This window comes from Ambystoma mexicanum, chromosome 4p (assembly GCF_040938575.1).
Source record: "Ambystoma mexicanum isolate Mex_15411 chromosome 4p, UKY_AmexF1_1, whole genome shotgun sequence".
In the NCBI taxonomy this organism is placed as follows: Eukaryota; Metazoa; Chordata; class Amphibia; order Caudata; family Ambystomatidae; genus Ambystoma; species Ambystoma mexicanum.
In genome coordinates this window covers 255,325,713-255,345,205 of record NC_090927.1, presented here as the reverse complement: position 1 = coordinate 255,345,205, position 19,493 = coordinate 255,325,713, and the positions used below count along the sequence as shown (strand labels likewise).

General features: G+C 43.5%; 1 protein-coding gene across 1 annotated transcript in view; it reads right to left on the bottom strand.

Moving 5' to 3' along the window:
- LOC138453179 (cytochrome P450 2K6-like) overlaps positions 1 to 19,493 on the bottom strand; it is a 546,472-nt gene that overhangs the window by 266,748 nt on the left and 260,231 nt on the right. Inside the window, exon 4 of the mRNA XM_069605778.1 lies at positions 2,349 to 2,509. Within this exon, the coding sequence (XP_069461879.1) occupies positions 2,349 to 2,509 (161 nt within the window). The remainder of the gene's footprint in view (positions 1 to 2,348; positions 2,510 to 19,493) is intronic.

Here is a 19,493-nt window from a genome sequence, read left to right as displayed (position 1 = left end):
ATTTGGCTACCAGGACTAAACAAGGCCGAAACATGTCTGGGGTTGCTTGTGTTCCCATGCAGAGGGGACCTTGCCTAGCAGTTCGGGCAGGGCTTCTACCATTGGTGGCAGTACCTGACTGATTTGCATATGGCTGGACCCCTTTTGCAATGGCGCAGACGGGCTAAAAAACGGTGGGGTGGAAGGTTGCCCAGAGCAATGCCACTGGTACAGATTAATTCAAAACCTTCCACCCATCACTTTTGTGGTCATGCTTTACGCAGGTTGTTATGTGCCCAGTGCAGACGCTTACCCACAAGACCACAAGCACTTGTTTCATATTGGGATTTTGTATTCCAGGGAATATTTCACGACAGTTGATGGGTTAAAAAAGTGAGCACCATTAATACTTTGCCAGCATATTTATTGCAACTTTTCAGCTCTCAGGTTATTTTTATGGTTATTTTTATGTTGTTCATTACTTTTTTTTAAACTCCAAACCTATTTTGTCTTGCACACTTTCTTCTAGGGGGAAGGTCAATTTAACTACAATTGCATATTTAACTTTAAGATATATGTTCACTTACGCATATATTCATGGGGGCCAACTTTAGATTTTTACTATGGGGCAATTGTGCCTGGGCATATATTATTCTTGCAGCTAGTTATTTTTTCCCCTTTTCCGTGCTGCTGTTAGTTTGGGTTGTGAGATGTATCACAACAGACAACAAGGGGCTGTATCAGGCTGCTTAACCAAAGTGTGTGATCCTTGACACATTTAATCTCACTGTGCATTGCCTTAAAACATTGTGAGTTCTCAAAGCCTGCAATCTTTGATCCATAAAACTACTGTCAAAATAGGTCAACATCAGTTTGTGATTGATGAAAGTCTGAGAGATGGGTTGCAAGTGCTTTAAAATATAGAGTGACCATGGCTAGTGGTTTGGTAATGTTCTAAAATGGACAGTGGGCATGTTCCATTGCCATGGCTAGTGGCTTCGTAGTGTTCTAAAATGGACAGTAGGGATGGCCGAAGGTTGTGGCCGCTGGCCACGTGTGACAAAAATCTATGGAATAACAAAACCCTTGAAATTCAAGGGAAAAACTGTAGTTGCAGAAACATTAAGGTGAGAACTTAATGCAACAAAACCCCGGAAAGTCAGCTAAAATCAACCTGAACTCTGCACCCTCTATTGCACAGCCTATGATGTTATTAGCAATGTCATCAGTGATGTCATAGATGTCATCAGTGATGTCATCTTTGTGGTCATAGGCTTTGCAACAGGGGGTGTGAAGTTAAGGTGGCTTTAGCTGAATTTCAGTTTTTTTTTTTAGTTCTCACCTTAACGTCCCTGCCGCTAAAGATTTTTCCTTGAATATACATATATGTATGTTTTATATGTTTATTCATGTATACATATTTCATTTATTCGTATACAGGAAGAACAGTGCTCTTTTCATCACAAAATAACATACAATAGATAAGAGCTTCTTACAATGGGAGCTTGATAACATTCTGACCAGGTTGTGGATGGGAGTAAATGGAACAGTCACTGAGGGCAATACATAAGTGGACATACATAGATTAAGGACAACGAACATTGGACATTTTTAACTGCAGGTAGGGGGTACGGCCAGGTGTGCATGGGATGTAACCATGATGGGTGAAGTACTACAGTGGAGGCAGAGGAAGTGAGGGACAAGGTTAGGTTAGAGGCGAGGGAAAATGTTTTGCTAGCAAGTAGATGAGAGGTAGGTTAAGAGGGTAACTTGCAGGAGAGGAGGTAGGATTTTTGTTTGGTTTTGAACAAATCCATGTGGACTGTTTCCCAGATATCCGGAGGAAAATAATTCCATGCAAGTGGAGCAAGAAGAGAAAAAAAGAGTGGAAGCGAGAGTGACGCACAGGGCGGGGCAGGGAGCCACAAGAGTAGTCTAGGAGATTTCGGGGATGCTTGTAGAGTTGGATAGAGGTGGATAGATACAGTGGTGCCTTACCATGGCTGTGTGTAGGTCTCACCCTTTTATAGTTTTATATCAAGGTATAATAAAGACAGTAGGAGTTTGATCCCACCACTCACGGTTTTATTGTAATCTTGGGCTATCCAAAGTTTCCTTGAGACTAGCTTATAAACTAACATTTACAAAGTAGACCAAGAGGTTTCTCCAGATGTATTGGACTATGACTCCAATGATCCCTAATCACCGATTATGCCAGCTAGGGATGAGGGACCTTGTAGTCCAAAACATCTGTAAAGCAAAAGATGGAAATATGTGAATGGCATTCATCTTACCATGATATTATCAATTCAAGTTGGCTTTCTACATGTTATACTGATGAAATTACTGATAAACAAATGTATAATTACCGAGACCATGGGACTGGCTGAATATTCAAAGTTTTGATTTATTAAATGCAGAAGCCTCAGGAAAGTTTTGTCTTGATAGTCATAACGATGTCCAAGTACTATAGACACAATGATGTTGGCCACAGCGGCATTCATGATCGTCAAATTCTGGAAGGGGTTGCCTGAAAAGTGTGACATTAGAAGGGTAACTCATTTACTGCAAATTATGTCATTTACATTGAGAAGCAGATATTCACACTATACATTTTTCTTAACTTAACATGCTTGGTAACAGAATAATGTATCATCTAATGCTGGTTTTGCAAACAGATTAATGTGTTCAGTAGTGCACGGGAATTTAGGCGGAAGGATAACTGGGATTGGGGAGGAAGGATAGCTGAGGGGCAACGCGTTTGTGGTGGAAGCAAGGAATCGCAGTGCACCACAGGTTTCTATTACAATGCCACGCTTAGAAACCACTCGCTGGTATTAAGCGCCTTATAAAAGAAACATTTTAATTATAATTTCCCACAAGACAGAAAGCAGTTTTTACAAAAACTGCTAGATAGCATCACTGGCACATTGCACATTCTTACCACCATACAGATTGCTCACAGGACCAAAGCTTGAACCTCCAACTAGAGCAAGCCATTCGTTTTCATGTTGGTGTATTTCACATGTTTTCCTCAGTTGTCATGTAGAGGCATTTTAATGCACATTACATACACCCATTGCCACATATGTCCATGCACTGATACAATATGGCTGCCATGGTGCTACCATCCACCGCAAGCTATTTTTACGATTGCCATTGTGTACTAAGCCTTGCCATCATAGGCCTAGGTACTCAAACCTTACATCAGGTTTTGTCATAAAAAAGTCTCTCTTTAAATGTTTTGTCAAATTAATGAGTTGTGAAAGACATACATGGCGGACCCGCTACTTAATGGTGCTTCCAACTGAGAGGGAGAACTGAGGGCAGAGGGGAGTGAAAGGCATACCAATTCACAGCAACATTGATCACATTCCAAGTTAATGAAGAGGTAGGATGAATGGGTCATAATTTATAAGCAGTCAGGTCAATGGAAAGTGCGTTGGGCTTAGGTGTCAAAGATTTGTTGGAACAGAACAGCTTTGACTATACTTTCATTGGCTGAAAGAGAATCGAGAGTTTGAGACCAATAACGGCTAAAAACTCTCCAGCTGCGTCTGAGCTTGACTTAGTTTCATCTCCAGCATGAATCTCAGGTTCCTTGGTGGTCTGGATTGCTTGATCTTAAGGAAGATTTAATATGGATCACTGGCCAGTACTGTGAGAAACCTGAAGGTGTCTCCCTGACTAGTCGCCTGGGGTCTGTCATCCAGGTGGCCAGGACACGGCCATCGCTACTGGATCCAGTTCCTGGGGGTGGTCCAGTGAGGGAGGATCACCTGGATTGGGGGTCTTCGGGAGTAGAAGTGGGACACCGACGGGTGAGACGCGGTATCCCCCTTCTTCCGACAACTTTTCCCCAACATACTACATAGGAAACACAAGCACTTTACCCCCCTTTACAATGCAAATACTCTTGCACATTACGTAGGACGACGGACTAACACTCTAGCTATTTACTTGACATGTCCCAACATCAGGGTCAGGCAAAGCAAGGACAATTGACTCGAACCACACACCTGATGGCCCTTTCCCTTCCCCACAGGGATAAAAGGTGGAGCACAAGGGTGCAATGCAAGCAAGGCAGATCGCACAACGTCGGGGCTAACTCAGCACAGCAGTTCCAGAGGATGAGGAAGACGGTGCATACCGAGTGGGTGACCAGGAGAGAAGCGACCTTGCCCTTTCCAACCAAGGCCCGTGAGACCTCTGCAGAAGGAATTGTAAGACCGCAAACAATAGCCAGCGTCAGTTGCAGCAGATGTCAACGGTACAGGAGACCCTCCCCCGCTGATAACAAACCCGGGGAGCAACGCTTGTCTCTGTGGTCCAAACCTTGATGACAACCAGAAAGAAAGCCAAGCGGTTCATCATAGCCATTGAGTCGAGTGGAGAGTCAATAAGAAACTAAATTGTGTTGAACTAAAAGTAGCAAACGGCTAATTGAACTTTGAAAGCATAAAATGGATGTAAAAGGGGAAAACCAGCAACAGAGGAGTCTGGCACCATGTGGGAGCTCACTCAGGATAACTCTGAGCGATTACCCGATTGTTAAAACTACCAGTACCAGAAGGCCTTGGGAATGGCAAGAGAAAGAGTCAAAGTGTTCATACAGGGGTCTTGTAAAATCCTCTGTACAGTCGAAAGACTTTGACCGACAGATAATTGTGCAGCTAAGGGAAGTGAATCCCACATCCTAAGAGTTGAATGGAAAAGGCACGATTGACAAGATTGGCAAGAGGGAACCCAAATGAGGGATGCCGGTAATGTGGGGCAAAGTCTAAAGTCCCAAAATACAGTATGTTGAAAAGAGTGAATGCAAACGAGGAATGCCCACAGTGAACTGTACAAAAAGATATTAAGACTTGTAAAGAATACCATAGTGAACCCGAACGAGGGAGGCAAACAGTCGAGAGGGGCTCGAGCCCTAACAAGGGAGATCCAAGGGGCGAACAGTCATCACCTGAAGATTTGTGAATGCCAAAGGGTTCCAAGCCCGAATGAGGGAGATCCAAGGGGTAAGCAGCCACCACTGAAAGGTTACGTGCAAACAGAAAGGAACTTTAAACTTTTTATTATATTGAACCACAGGCCCTCGTAAACATAGCTATCAGAGGTCCTGGTATCATTAAGGAACGTTGTAGGTATCTGCGCCCGGAAGAGGGGATTCCAAGGGTGAAAGGCATCACCCAACATGCAAGCAGAAAATTACTTTTATTATTTTTGAATACATCAGACCCACTGTGGCAAGAGACTCTTTGTAGAAAAGAGATTCAATCACCAAAGGCCCCGATTGCTGAGAGCATAACTGTTGGCTCGTGCTGGGAAAGCTGGAGCGTGTTTAAGGGCCCAATGCCTTCCCTGAGCATTGACATCTGTGGGTCAAGCAGCAGAGACTGGACACAAGCCAAAGAGGCGGAACAGGCTCCCGGTCTGGTTTCAAAAGTCATCTTTAATGCATCTCGGGATACCAAGAAGACACCAGCAGTGAGCTCCCAGAATCACTGGGTTTATATAGGAAAATTACACTGACCTCATATTTTCATGCAAATACAGGATACATTTTTACTTGGCTCTCAACTAATTTATGAGCCCTCCCATACTTCAATTGACTGACTTGCTTGTCAATCACCAAGCCCACATGACTTCTCTTGGCAAGCCTCACTTGTCTGGCACATAAGCTAATTATATTTGTGTGAGATCCTACTGCCTGTCATTATAAATCGTTTGATGTCTTGAAAGAAGCAGTCTATCAGATCACCAGAGTCTTTTTTTGGCAGGCTATACTATGCTTGTTCATCTAATTTGTTGCAAACCAAACAGCTGTCTGTTCCAATTGCTACTTTCCCAGACCGCTAACTGGCCTCCCTCGACCCATCAATGTCAGAATTGCTACCAAGAAGTTCTAAATATATGCACCAGCTACAGTGATCTGTTCATGAACTGTTAAGAATAATTTACTTATCTTTACATGACTATGCCTTTTTCCACCATCTTGTTTTTACTCTAGTCTGTTCTGTGCGGCTACCAATGGGGAGTTGGGGTCATAACTCGGTTTCTGTTCAGTTTTCAGACTACATTTTGGATATTCAAAATATATGTGTAACACCTGAGATTCCCTCAACTGCCTGTGGCATTCTGACCCTAAAAATATATATCACCCTAAAAATGTTCTGTTTGTCCTAAAATTATGATGTTTTCAATACTGGAACGATTGATCAGCCTGACAAGTTATCTGCATTGAGGGGTGAGTTCAAGCAAATCTAGCACCTCCTCTACAGTGTGCTGTGCTCCAGAATCTTACCTTATCCCGTGCTTAAAACATGGGGAAGGGAGACTCAGACTACCGCATCCCAATTTATCATTTGTGAACACTTCCTTCTTTCTTAAGAACATTATCCCACACTCCTTTTTGATATTTAACGCAAGAATTGGTAATAGGTTTTTCTTAGCATAGGCCCTTTTTATTTTGACATGACACCACTAGGACTGCTTTATTTGATGGTCGAAGCTTTCTCCCATCTTAGATTTAGGTTCAGATTAGTTGTTTTTCCAACCTACCTTTTTCAGTTTAATAAACACCCTTGAACTATGATCACCTCTGTCTGTCTTTACTGTTGCCACCATTAGTTCCATACAGTACATTCAGGTACTCAAATCATGCACCAGGTTTTGTCCTCAAATACATAGGCACCCATGTCATTTTCCAGGAATATAAAGTAATATTCTATAGCACCCTCATGCCATTTCTGTTGGCCTAACAGTGCATGTCTCTGTAAGAAAAAAGGGAGGGTGGTGTTACTGGCTAGCTGGCAAAGATGATGTGAAACCCATTAGGTTGATGAGTGCAGGTCAAAATACCCAAGACTTGAGAACAGAGCTACTTGTATGGGTTTGTTGGTGACACTTGGGAATATGTTATCTGAAGGAGAAAACCCACAATCTTATATGTTACCTCATATGTTGATGTGCTTTGGGGTTTGCGCTGTTGTGTGCAGACATGTGATAAGGATAAAGACGAGAACATAGTCATAGCTCGAGGAGTGTTGATGTAGCAACTGTTAGGCCTGTGGTAGCCATGTGTGGACAATTTGTGTGCGTAGCATAAGGCTTTAGGAGTTTTTAGAGTGTAGTCACTGGGGATAGAGAAATGAGAGCTGTATGGGATTGGAATGCAGTGTTGGGTGCCTTTGAAATCAAGGTGATTAGTGCCTTCCAATGAGTAAGGCAGTTTGTGGTAGCATTTGAACAAGTCCCTTTCTGTTTAGTGGTGTTCGACCTGGACGAGTTCAATTTTCAATAGTCTTAGTCAGTGATGTGTACATGGGCCCTTCTACGTTCAAACAATTTTAGGAAGAGCCATCAATATGAATTACATTGCTCTGGAAAATGGTGTGACTGGTGAGCTTTTCATGGTGGTCTCATTCTGGCATCAATTGTGCAGATTTTGGTGCATTTCCCATGTTGGTGCATGGTACACAGTTAGATGTTTAGTGGTGTCCTGAGTTTTGCCATGATATTCCAGGTAATGTTAGTGATTCTCATTAAAGCATTTGCCAAATATGCATCATATACCCAACCCACACACCATTTGCGGATATTGCCATTGTATGCCCAGCTACATCATTTGCTAGCTACCGTGCCCAGGAGCAGATGTAATTTACCAGTTATTGTCATCATAAGGCCATGTACCTTCACCAATTGACATGCCTTGCCATCAGATGGCTGGCTACACACACCAATGAACAGGTTTTGCCCTCTAAGCTCCCAGTTACTAATCTCAAATGCCAGTTTTTGCTGCTGCCTTATGATTATCTGATTACACCATATGACGGGTATTGCCTTTACATATCCAGGTATTGACACCAGTTGCTGGCAATATTTCCCATAATTTGCTCAGAAGCTTTTATCATTTTCCAGCTATACCTTGAAAATTCACACTGAGAAAATCCCCACTCCCCCAAATTCTGGTACAAGAAACAGGCTGTTTTTTCTCTGAGTTTTCCGTTTATATTTTAATTAGTCAATCAAAACCAAAAGGTGGTCTCCTAACTTTATGCTGGAGAAATCACCACGATATTCTTTAAAACCACAATGCACAATGACATCTATTTGTAGAACATAAAATCAGAATACCTATTCTAGACAAATATGCAATGAACAATGAACATTGAAATTGTAATGGAATAATTCACTTTGCGATTTATAATTCACTTTATTTTCTTTGCCGTCATTGGCAAGTGTTGGCATTAGAGAAACAATTAAAATGTTGTACAAAACCTGGCTATTCTCCTAATTAGGGATCCAACACAAGATCCCTCCAGGTCATTACTGTTCTGCATGTAACTGCTAAATAATCTGTATGTAACTGTAATACTATGTGCCTGCATGTAACTGGTCTCTGTAACAGCGCCTCAATGCCTTCAGATTTTTGTGCGCATCATAAATAAAAACAAAAATAATAAATAATAATATACTTTCACTTTTGGTTTATCTAATGCCATCAAAAAGTATTTGGACAAGTCCTTCTAAATTGGATCCTCATCAGCTACCTCCAATGTATTATCCCACATCAGCACTTCTGTTGTCAGACAAGATGTCTCTGTCTACAGATTTGCCAAGCACTCCTTATTCTCTATGTGTTTGGGTTGAAGTAGCTGCAACAATTTACCATTGGGTGAGGCTTCTCATTAGATACTGACACTTCTAATAATCCTCCCCTTTATTTGTATTGGTCCAATGTATTTTATCATGTGAAATGGGAGGGCCTCCTCCCCCCATCTGGCGTTATGATTAGATTTGGATTCAAATATAATTTTACTCCATAATTTCGCTTATGAACGTATCCACATCTCAATATGGAGGTATATATTTTTGAAAAGGCATGTGAATTCTGCACATTTATATAGGTTACATGTAATAACTAGTAGTATGAAAAAGGTTTTGTAATATGTAAATATATTAATAATGCAGTCCAATTCAAATATTGTGCTTGGATTTATATTCCGTTGAGCGCTCCACCTCTTCCAAATCTGTTTTTGACTTTTAAATACAACAACGTATTCAGAGGTTATGACTGAAAAGGAGATTTAATTTTTGTGCAGTCAAATCAAGTATTACAATTCATTTTATTATTGTGCTTTGGAGGGACCATCTAAACTATATAGCAACTTAAAAGGATGGCTTAGTGTTAGGAACCAGGCACATCTGCCTTGGTTTCAGCACTCTGATGCCTGGCACCTGTAGCACAGATGGCAGCTCTTGGGACAGCGCCACGGACGTAGTATGGTGGCAAGAATCCAGAAGTCACTTCCACCTGGATTCCCGGCACACAGGGGTCAAAGCACTGATCGGTGCAGAAGTGCGTCCGATCAACTAACAGAAATGCCATAATCCTTGTTCTACGTCAAGCCGCTATTCCAATCATTTTTGTTGCTTAAAGCTGGTACATCTACTGCTCAACTTCCCAAGCCTTTGAAGAAAGTACTTTATTAGCTAGGGCCAGCAGGAGTCCAGGTTCTCTTAGAGAGCACCCCTAACCACTGGTTCGCCCAGAATTAATATAACCAGAGCTACTTCTGTCCTCAATTTCCTACTTGGTACTCTCTTGCATGGTTACAGATGCAGTCCCATTTGGCCCACATTGCTAATTGTGAGTACCTGGTTTGAAGCCTTTTAGGGAAGAGGGAGGTCCTCTGTATTAACAACTGCATGGATATTTACTATCCCTATTGTTGTTTCAGCCTGAAGGAATAATCCTATAAAGCTGAGCTTAGTTCACTACACGCCTTGTGTATCCCTTCTACCTATGGATCGGGGAGGGGGTCCTCCACCCGAAAGATTCCTTTTGTGGATTCTTGGGTCGGTAACCACCTTTGAGCTTTACATCTTTGGTAGATACAATCAGTCCAGGAACCTCGCCAGGTCAGAAGGTTGAGGTCTGGCTGTAACTTATTCTCTTTGATGCCTTGTATTCTGAAAAACCAAATCCATTTCCTATAACTATGCCTAATCAACAAAACAAGGGAGAGACCACAAAAAAATAAAATAATCAAGATTCTAGAATGTGAACCAGCCTATTTCCCTATATTTCTCAGAGTTCACTTATGCTCTGAACACACTCGCCTTTTCTATTCTGTTGCGCTAATGGATTTCTTTGATTAAAGGCGAGTCATGTTAAATGAAATGAAATGATAATTTATTGATATCGAGCTCATACACAAGTGTTTCAGAGCGCGACCAGGCAAAGGGAGGGGAACAGGGGAGAACAAAACAATGATCTTACTAGGCCCAGTGACATTGAGAACGCGCAAGTGCATGGAAGGGAAAGTGCGGAACAGAGGAGAGAACAGAATAAATAAATACATATAAATAATTAAAGGTGGTAGTGCGGCCAGCAAGTGGCAAGTGCTAGGTTAGGCAGATAGGGTATATCTGATAAGTGCAGAAGAGAAGTGGGTGGGGGGCTGTATTGATACAGATACAGGCCCCAGTGCAGGGGGTGGCCAGGAGGCAGTGCGGGAGGGTGGCAGGGTGAGCAGGTACCTGTGCCCGAAGGACAGTGTGAGCAGGTGAACGGTGTCGAGAAAAAAAACACATCAGCAGGGGAGAAGAGTGCAAAAGGCAGAAGCGAAGAGGAAGGTCTGGAGGTGCTTCCGGAACCGGAGGTGGTTCTCCTCAAGTTTCAAGGTGGCAGGGAGGCTGTTCCAAAGGGAGGCTCCAGCCGAAGAACGATCTACCCCCAGCGCGTTTCTCTGAAAAACAACTGACCTTGAGGGAGTGAGAAGTAGAGGAGTGAAGGGCTCGAGAGGGGAGGTATTTACGGAGGGATAGTTGAAAGTATTTTGGACCCTGGCCCCAGAAAGCCTTGTGGACAATGCAGAGGTTTTTAATTCTACCAGATGACTGATCCCATGTCACGAGAACTGCTTTTCCAAGAATACAGGCCAGGACCCATTTACATTTGAACATTTCTCCCACAATAGCTAAAAGAAAATAGGGCTATTGTGTATCTTCTGTCGCGTTAAGCAATCTTTAATGCAAATTAATTCAATATGTAAAATGTCTATTGTGTTTTTACATTTAAATTGTTGCTTGATTGCACATTCAAATAAAGTTTGTGAATTATTTTTATATTTTTTCTTTGTATATAGTACTTAAACTTTTATACATTCATTTATCATAGTACTCAATCGAATATCATAATACAACATATCACATACATTTGCATAATTGATATACTCAATCAATTAAAAACTACATTTGAATTAGGCAACAATAAAATGCAAACAGTACAACTATTACATTGACATAGTCCCAATTTCCAAATTCATCGCTAAAATCCATAAAACAATTAAGTTTAGTTCATGTGACTAAAATTATTATTATTGTTATTTTAATAAATTAATCACTTGGTGAAGCAATCACTAAATAAACCAAATGTCGTGGGAAGGAAATAGATACTTATTGGCTTACAACCATATTAAGTGGAGCATGCCTGTGTCATTCCCTTTCCTATAACAAATCTATAACAATTAGATAAAAACCATCCAATATACTATGGAATAAACATAACACAATTTAAATAATTTTAATTTATAAATAGTAGTAAAACTGCAGAAAAATCTACATGTTAAAATCAAACACAATCACTTGTTTATGGGATACAGGATAACAGACAGGCATACCACCCTAGATAATTCAACCCGTAGTTACACCGACTCAGACCAATCATGGGTATTCACATGATAAAATATTTTTAACCTTACACCACACCCTAAATAGGGCTAATTGTACCCTTTCATTCCCAGTGTTGAGACAATATGCCCAGAAGGAATCTGTTTTTATATTTTCCTCGCAATATACAAAAGGACCTAACATTGTCCTTATAGAGGATTCCATCCCAAAGCATTCCGTAAACAAATGTTTAGCAGTCTAAAAATGAGACTTACTATTACAAACATGACAGACGTAAATGGCGTGGAATTGTTACGCTCACCTGGTCTCTGCGGGGACGTTGGAGCCCTCCCTGGACTTGGCTCCCCTGGATCAGACTTCTTCCCCAGCTGATGTAGTGTGGACTGCGCTGGGTGCTGACACTGCCCCTGTTTATTTATGAGGATGAGCTCTCTGTCCGGCTTCTCAACTGCAGGGGCGCCTTTAATGGACCTAGTTACTTCACTGGCCCGTGTGCGTGGCAGCCCAGACTGGCTGTGGCTGATACACTTCAAAGGTAAATGTTTCTTAGCAATGATTATTGCCTGTATTCTTTTGCAATGTTTTTTTTTTGTGATTATTGTCCGTAACTCTTGTACTGTCTTTCCTTCTGCCCAAGAGGTGTGATGAAGGGCCCAGCAGAGTCGCGGTGTTGGAAGCAAGTCCACACGGGTGCCAGAGGAGGTTACGAGGTCCCCAGTAGAAGGTAAGTTGGGTTTTAAGGTCAAGCGCAAGGATTGAGTAGTGCGCGACCTAGCGTAAAGTCTTTATGTAGTTTCTAACCTTGTTTGTCCTTTTCTCCTGCAGGGATGGCCTGGCGATGTCTGACGAGGGGAAGCTATCTGAAGACCTGCCGGCGGTTACTGGATGGTTGGATCAACGAGGATGCTGGCCGAGAAGAGCTCCCGTGTAGCTAGATGCCTGGAAAAGGTGAGGAAGCGCCTTGACTGCGATGACCGTTGGAATCAGGTAAGACGCACTGCAGACGATGGGATTGCTGGTGTCCGGTAAGCTGCGCGTCAAGCAATGGTATTGCTGAAATCAGGTAAGGTGCGTGCTGAAGATGATGTGCTGGAGTCAGGTAAGCTGCGCTTCAAGCGATGGTATTGCTGGAATCAGCACTTCAGGCGGCGGTGAGCGTTACGCTGCAAGAAGCAGACTAACGCAAAGCGCTTACATGCAGGCGGGGCAGGCTTAAATAGCCTGGTCCCAGCCACGCCCCCTTGGCTCCGCCTTGTGGCCCCCACCTTGCCACTCCCAAAGGATGCTGTACATGCAGCCGAATGTTTCCCTATGGCCACGCCCGGCCTGGATGCACCTGCTGGGGAGGAAATAGCACGTGGCCAATAAATAAAGTGTGCAGAGCACACTTTCTCATGAGCCTGCCGCAAAAGGCGCCAGGACTGGGTCCAGATGGACCCTTTAGATGATGGAGCTAGTGGTCCTTGCCCAGTGGCCATGACAGCACTCCCCCTCAAGGCCCCTCTCACTGGCGCCTTTCCCCCTGGTCCTGGTTTGGCGGGATTGGTATGATGGAATTGTCTGATTAGCTGTGGGCATGAAAGAATTGAACAGGTTCCCATGTGCGATCTTGAGGTCCATAAGCTTCCCAGTCGATCAAGTAGTACAGTTTAGATCACACTATCTTGGAATCCAGAATGGCTTTGACTTCATATTCTGGTTCTCCTTCTACATCAGGCTCGGGTGGTGCCTTAATCAGAGTATCTGGTTTCATTGGTTTCAAGAGGGAAACATGGAATACTGGATGGAACCGCATAGTGGCTGGTAAATCCAATTTCATGGCAGCAGGGTTTATGACGGCTTTGATGGGGTAAGGTCCCAGGTACCTGGGACGGAAGGCCTGAGGTCCTTTCAATGGAATGTTCTTGGATGCCAACCATACCCCATCTCTGACTTGGTAATGCGGGGCCTCTCTTCTATGTCGGTCTGCAAACTTTTTCTGTTCTTTGGCTCTGATCAAGTTTTCTGTTGCTTCTTTAAGGGTTTGATTAATGGTCTTATGCAATGTGGTAATTGCTGGCATTTCCAGTTCATCAAGTGGATCAAAGGAGGACGTCCGAGGATGCCGACCGTGCATTGTGTAGAATGGGGTTTGTCCGGTGCTAGTGTGGATAGAGTTATTGTAGGCAAATTCGGTTAAACAGAGGATGCTTTTCTAGGACACTTCAGTTTGTTGCAACATACACCTCAGGTCTTGCTCCAGAGTCTGATTGGTCCTTTCAGTTTGACCATCGGTTTGGGGATGGTGACTCATGGATAATCTAAGATTATTTGGGCTATCTTACAGCACCTCCTCCAGAGAGCTGAGACGAATTGAGTTCCGCTATCCGAAATCAATACAGATGGGAAACCATGCAACTTGACAATTTGCTCCAAAAATACAGTGGCAAGAGCGGAAGCAGTGGGAAGGCCCTTCAACGGAATAAAATGTGCCATCTTCGAGAAAAAATTCTACTATGACCAGGATTGTGTTAAACCCGTCACAGGGTGGGAGATCAGTAATAAAGTCCATAGACCGCATATGCCATGGTGCTGGTGGTACAGTCAATCGACGCGACAACCCTGCAGGACTTTACCTCTGGGATTTGTACTGCGCGCAGACACCACAAGTCACAATAAATTGGGCAACATCTTTTTTCCAGGTTGGCCACCAATAGCTCTTCTGAGTCTTGGCAATCCCAGGATGTCCTTCCACTAATGATTCGTGGTAGTTTGCTATTATTTGGTTTTTCATTTCCTTGTCCTGAATATATAGTCTTCCTTGAAAATAGGGTAAGCCATCTTTGATGGAGTATTGGTCCCCCTTAACTAACCACTCCTGTTGAGCTGTTTGGTTCATCCAGAGTGGGGATCGGTCTTCAAGTCCTCCCAGCAGGCGGTTGCAGTGATCTGGTTTTGAATCCCTTTTTCGGGAATAATGGCCACTGGTTCAGATTGTGTGAAAGCTTCTTTGTCCTCACCCATGCGTGACAGGGCGTCTGCTTTCCTATTCCGTACTCCTGGTCTGCAAGTAATGACGAAATCGTATTTAGAAAAGTAGAGAGCCCAGCGAAGCTGGCGCGAAGATTGGGCATTGGCAGTTTTCAAGTATTGCAGATTACAGTGATCTGTGATAACTGTGACCGTGTGTCTTGCCCTTAGAAGGTAGTGCCTCCAGGTTTTGAAGGCTCCTTTGATTACTAGTCGTCCCTTGTCAGTGATTGCATAGTTGTATTCCGGCGCGGAAAATTTACGGGACCAAAATGCTATGGGATGTAATTGCCCCATGTCTGGGTCCTTGTGTGAGAATACTTCTCCCATGGCCACGCTGGAGGCGTCTGTTTCGACCACATAAGGCAGGTCGGGGATGCCGAAGAACGGGTGCTGTGGTGAAAGCCAGTTTCAATTCCTGGAAGGCGTTTTCTGCTTCGGGGGACCAGAAGAATTTTTTTATTTTTTCTCAGTAGGGAGGTGATTGGATGAACTATTTGCAAAAACCTTGGAATAAATCGGTGATAAAAATTGGCAAATCCAAGCACACTTTGCACTCCTTTTGTAGTTGTTGGGGATGGCCACTGAAGGATAGCCTCCACCTTGCGTCTCCATGTGAACTCCTCGTGGGGTAAGCATAAAGCCCAAAAATTCCACTTCCGTGACATGGAAAAAACATATTTCCAATTTGGCAAACATCCGGTGCTGACGAAGCTTCTCCAGAACTGCCCTTACATGGCCAACATGATCTTCCTTGGACGTTGAGTAAATAAGAATGTCATCCATGTAAACGAGGACGCACACGTCCAACAATTCGTGAAGCACATTGTTCATGAAGAATTGAAATGCCGCTGGTGCATTACATAACCCAAAGGGCATGACCTGATACTCGAAAAGTCCGTATTTGGTTTGGAACGCTGTTTTCCACTCGTCTCCCTTTTGAACTCTCACAAGGTGATAGGCTCCTCGTAGGTCCAGCTTTGTGTAGATTTGAGCATTCTTGACCTGATCTAGCAACTCTGCAATGAGTGGCAGAGGATATCTGTTCTTTACTGTGATTTGGTTCAGTGCCCTGTAATCTATACAAGTTCTTAGGTCGCCCTCTTTCTTGGGTACGAAAGAGAGAGCCGAGGAGGCAGTAGACTTAGACGGGCGGATGAATCCGTTAGCTAAGTACTGATCCAGGTAAAACTTTAGATGCTGATTTTCTTGCTCAGTTAGAGCCTAAATTCGACTGCAGGGAATTTGTGCTCCTGACACCAGATCGATCTGGCAGTCGTATGGTCTGTGGAGGCAGAGCGTTTGCTTGCTCCTTTTGGAACACATCCTGATAATCGAGATATTCAGGGGGTAGGGAACCAGAGAGCCCCAGGATAGGTTTCGTCTTGAGTTTCTGGTTCTTCACGCCTTTGTGGTAGCAACAATTGGCGCATTCTTGAGGAAAGGTCAGCACTCGTGTTTGCCAGTCGATCCTGGGGTTATGGGTTTCCAGCCAAGGCATTCCTAAGATCATCTGGAATTGGGAAGCCCCGATAAGATCGAAAGAGATGTCTTCCCGATGACCATCCTGACACATCAGCATGACTGTCGGTATGTTGCGTCACTGGGCCGGATGACAGCTGAGAACCATCCACTGCTGTGGCGTTTTCCGATTGTAGCTTTTGCTGGAGGGGAAGGCCTATTCGTGCAGCCAGAACTTGATCAATATAATTTCCCACCACTCCACTATCAATATATGCTTCCAAGGCATGTACCTTTGACGGTTGTTGGTGGTTGACCAAGAGTACCAGGATGACCAGATTTGAGGTCTGTACAGATTCCTTCTTTTCGCTCGACAAGTGGACCCCTGCGCTTGTCAGGCGTTGGAGTTTTCTGGGTTTTCTTCTTTCTCTTCATTGCCGTTGTCCATTACACCTACTATTTTCTTGGGGGGTTTTATCAGGCATTCCCCGAGGACATGTCCTGATCTTCTGCTTTATAAACAGAGTTGTTGTTGTCTCCTCTTTTCTCTCTCCGCCTTGGAGATAGGGGGCCCGTAATCCCCCAATCTGCATAGGCTCGGTTGGCTCATGGGCTTTGACGCGATTGTCCCGGGGTTGATTATAGACCGACCTCCCTTCCGTTCTTGTGCGATCAATTTTTCGGTCCTGAAACCTATGGTCCAGTTATACCGTCAGATTGATGTATTCCACACAACATTCAGGAGGATTGACCACTTGGGCTAGCACATCCTTTAGTTCACCACGTAATCCCCGATAAAATAGTGTGGTCCTCTTCTCTTTTGGCCAATTTGACTGTGCTACGAGACGATTAAAGGTGGCAATATAAGTCAGCAGATCATGGTTTCCCTGTCTGAGGGACAATAGTTCATTATCCAGGGCTTGTCCTTGGGTGTGTTCAGCAATTTTTCCAATTCCCATTGGAATTCTCCAAAGTTTCGGAGTAGAGGATCATCCTGATTTACTAATGGTATCAACCAGTCCGCTGCCCTGCCTCCCAAGTATGAAAGTACAAAGGCGACTCTTGCGCTATCGTTAGGGAAGGCCCCAGGATAGCACAAAAAGTGAAGGCGACATTGGTTCATGAATATGACATAGTTGTTAGGATCGCCAGTGAAACGTTCGGGTGGGGCCAGTGGCACTGGTCCTGGGAGCACCACTTGAACTGGTGGTGAAGGCTGCGGCATAGGAGTCTGTGCAACTCCGTGTAATGGAACCTGCCCTGCGTGTGTCTGAAGCATCTGTCTTGCTAAGTCATCCGTTCGTTCACAGGCTAATCATTTTAGGTAGCCATGTCACTGCAAGCCCCCACATATACAGTACTGTTTCTGTGCAAGCAAAGCTGTCATTTGTTATTTCACTTTTAAACAGCATTTTCCTGATTTTCAGAAGAGCAAATGCACATGTGTGTTTATTTCAGTTCATTTTGAGTATACCAATGCAGTTTCTGCAGCACACAGTTTCTTGTTAATTAACCTTCTGGAGTGCTTTTACAGATAAGGTCAGTTTCTGGACACCAAGATATATACTCCCAAGCATTTCCTTGAAATTGACATGCGAAAAAGGAACACTGCATTATTTCTTTCATTTACTGCAGTTTGTGCGCGATGGTTTATAGAAAAAGAAAACACAAGCCATGTTTAAGTGGAAAATCGAATTCTTTGCCTTTCAAGTGATTTCCCAGTACATCAGCTGTTCTGGACATGCATTGCCTCACTTCTTGGTACTCTGCAGAAGTAAAGCATGCCAGGGTTGTTTTCCATGAAGGGCACAACTTTGTGATGTTTTAAAATGAAAGCAAGAGCAAATTGGAGAGCCTTTGTGGATGTCATGTATGTAGCTATAGTATTCAGAAAACAGAACAGCAAATGTGGTGCCGTTCTGCATGTAGGTCATTTCCAAATGATTTAAATGGGAGGTAAAAAAATGCAGAGCACTTCTTTTGGCTGCATTCTTGTGTTTAGTGCTCACCACACATGTGCGATGGAAAGAAAAGCGCAGCTGTTTTTCCGCTATTTCCATGCGGTTTTTGTTTGAAGTGGATTTCTGCCAGGGCCTTAAAGGTACCCGACTGAATTAGGAAGGATACAAAGTATTCCTCTATGCTTACGAACTGTAGTTAGTAAGGATAAGGATAACATCTCAAAAGAGAACCCAAAGGGTTCCCAGCAACACTGCAGGTAAGGTGTTGTGTGCTATAAATGTTAAACACTGATGCCTTTAAAGAGATACGATAGGCTATTTATAACGCGCTTGATACCCAGAGGTTTCCAAGCGTGGACCCGGGGATCGAACCTGTGTTGTTCCGTGTCGTCTTGCTTCCAAGACGAGCAGGTTGCCCCTGAGAGGAAAGCAGACTCCACAGTAAAGATAAAACACAGAACAGAATTCCAAAAGTCAGAGCAAATAAGAATGAAGGGAAAAAGGCTTCCCTCATTCAGGATAGAAAGAAAAAAGTCCAGAAGTCCAGCAAAAAGTGCCTGGGGTCTCGCTAGGAAAGGGGATTTAGCATAAACATGATAAATCTCCCTAACACATACTCATGTTTTCTTAGAATATCATTACTGGTATTATGTGCAAAGCAAACATATACATGTTTGTTCTGCCAATATATGGCAGTATCCCCACGTAACAGTCGAGTTGGCTAGACCATTAAAAATGAATGCCACAGCATGAAAACATGTCCAAACTGGCTACAGCAAAATGCCAGTCTGGCTACATTATAACACTCATTCTTGCTTTACCGAAATTTCCCAATACAAAATTTCATACCACAATAAGAAATTGCTATACTGGCTGCATTGAAATGCCAGTCTAGCTACTTAATAACACTTACCATGCTTCTGTTATCAAAGATGTCCAATACACAATGCCATACTAAGAATAATACCACTGATCATGCTTGCTTTATCAAAGATGCCCCATACAAAATGGCATATCACAATAAAATCTGGCTAGACTAGCTGCATTTAAATTCCAGTCTAGCTACGTAATAATACGCATCATGCTTGCTTCATCATCCATGCCCAGTAAAAAAATCCTTGCCTGTCCCTTTTTGCGCCAGCGCCTCACACTCAGACATAATTATGAATGTGAATATGTGTGAGTGCGAGGCACTGGGGGTTCAGGGTGCAGATGTGTGACAGGCAATGTGGTCCCAGGGACATAAATGGCCAGTATATACTGCCATGCCCGCCAGTGGGATCCTGAGCAACTCGCACACGAACAATCAATTGTGTGCTTGCAAGACGCTGGGGGGCCCAGTGCCTCACATGCACAGATAATGATGTGTGCATGCGAGGCACTGGA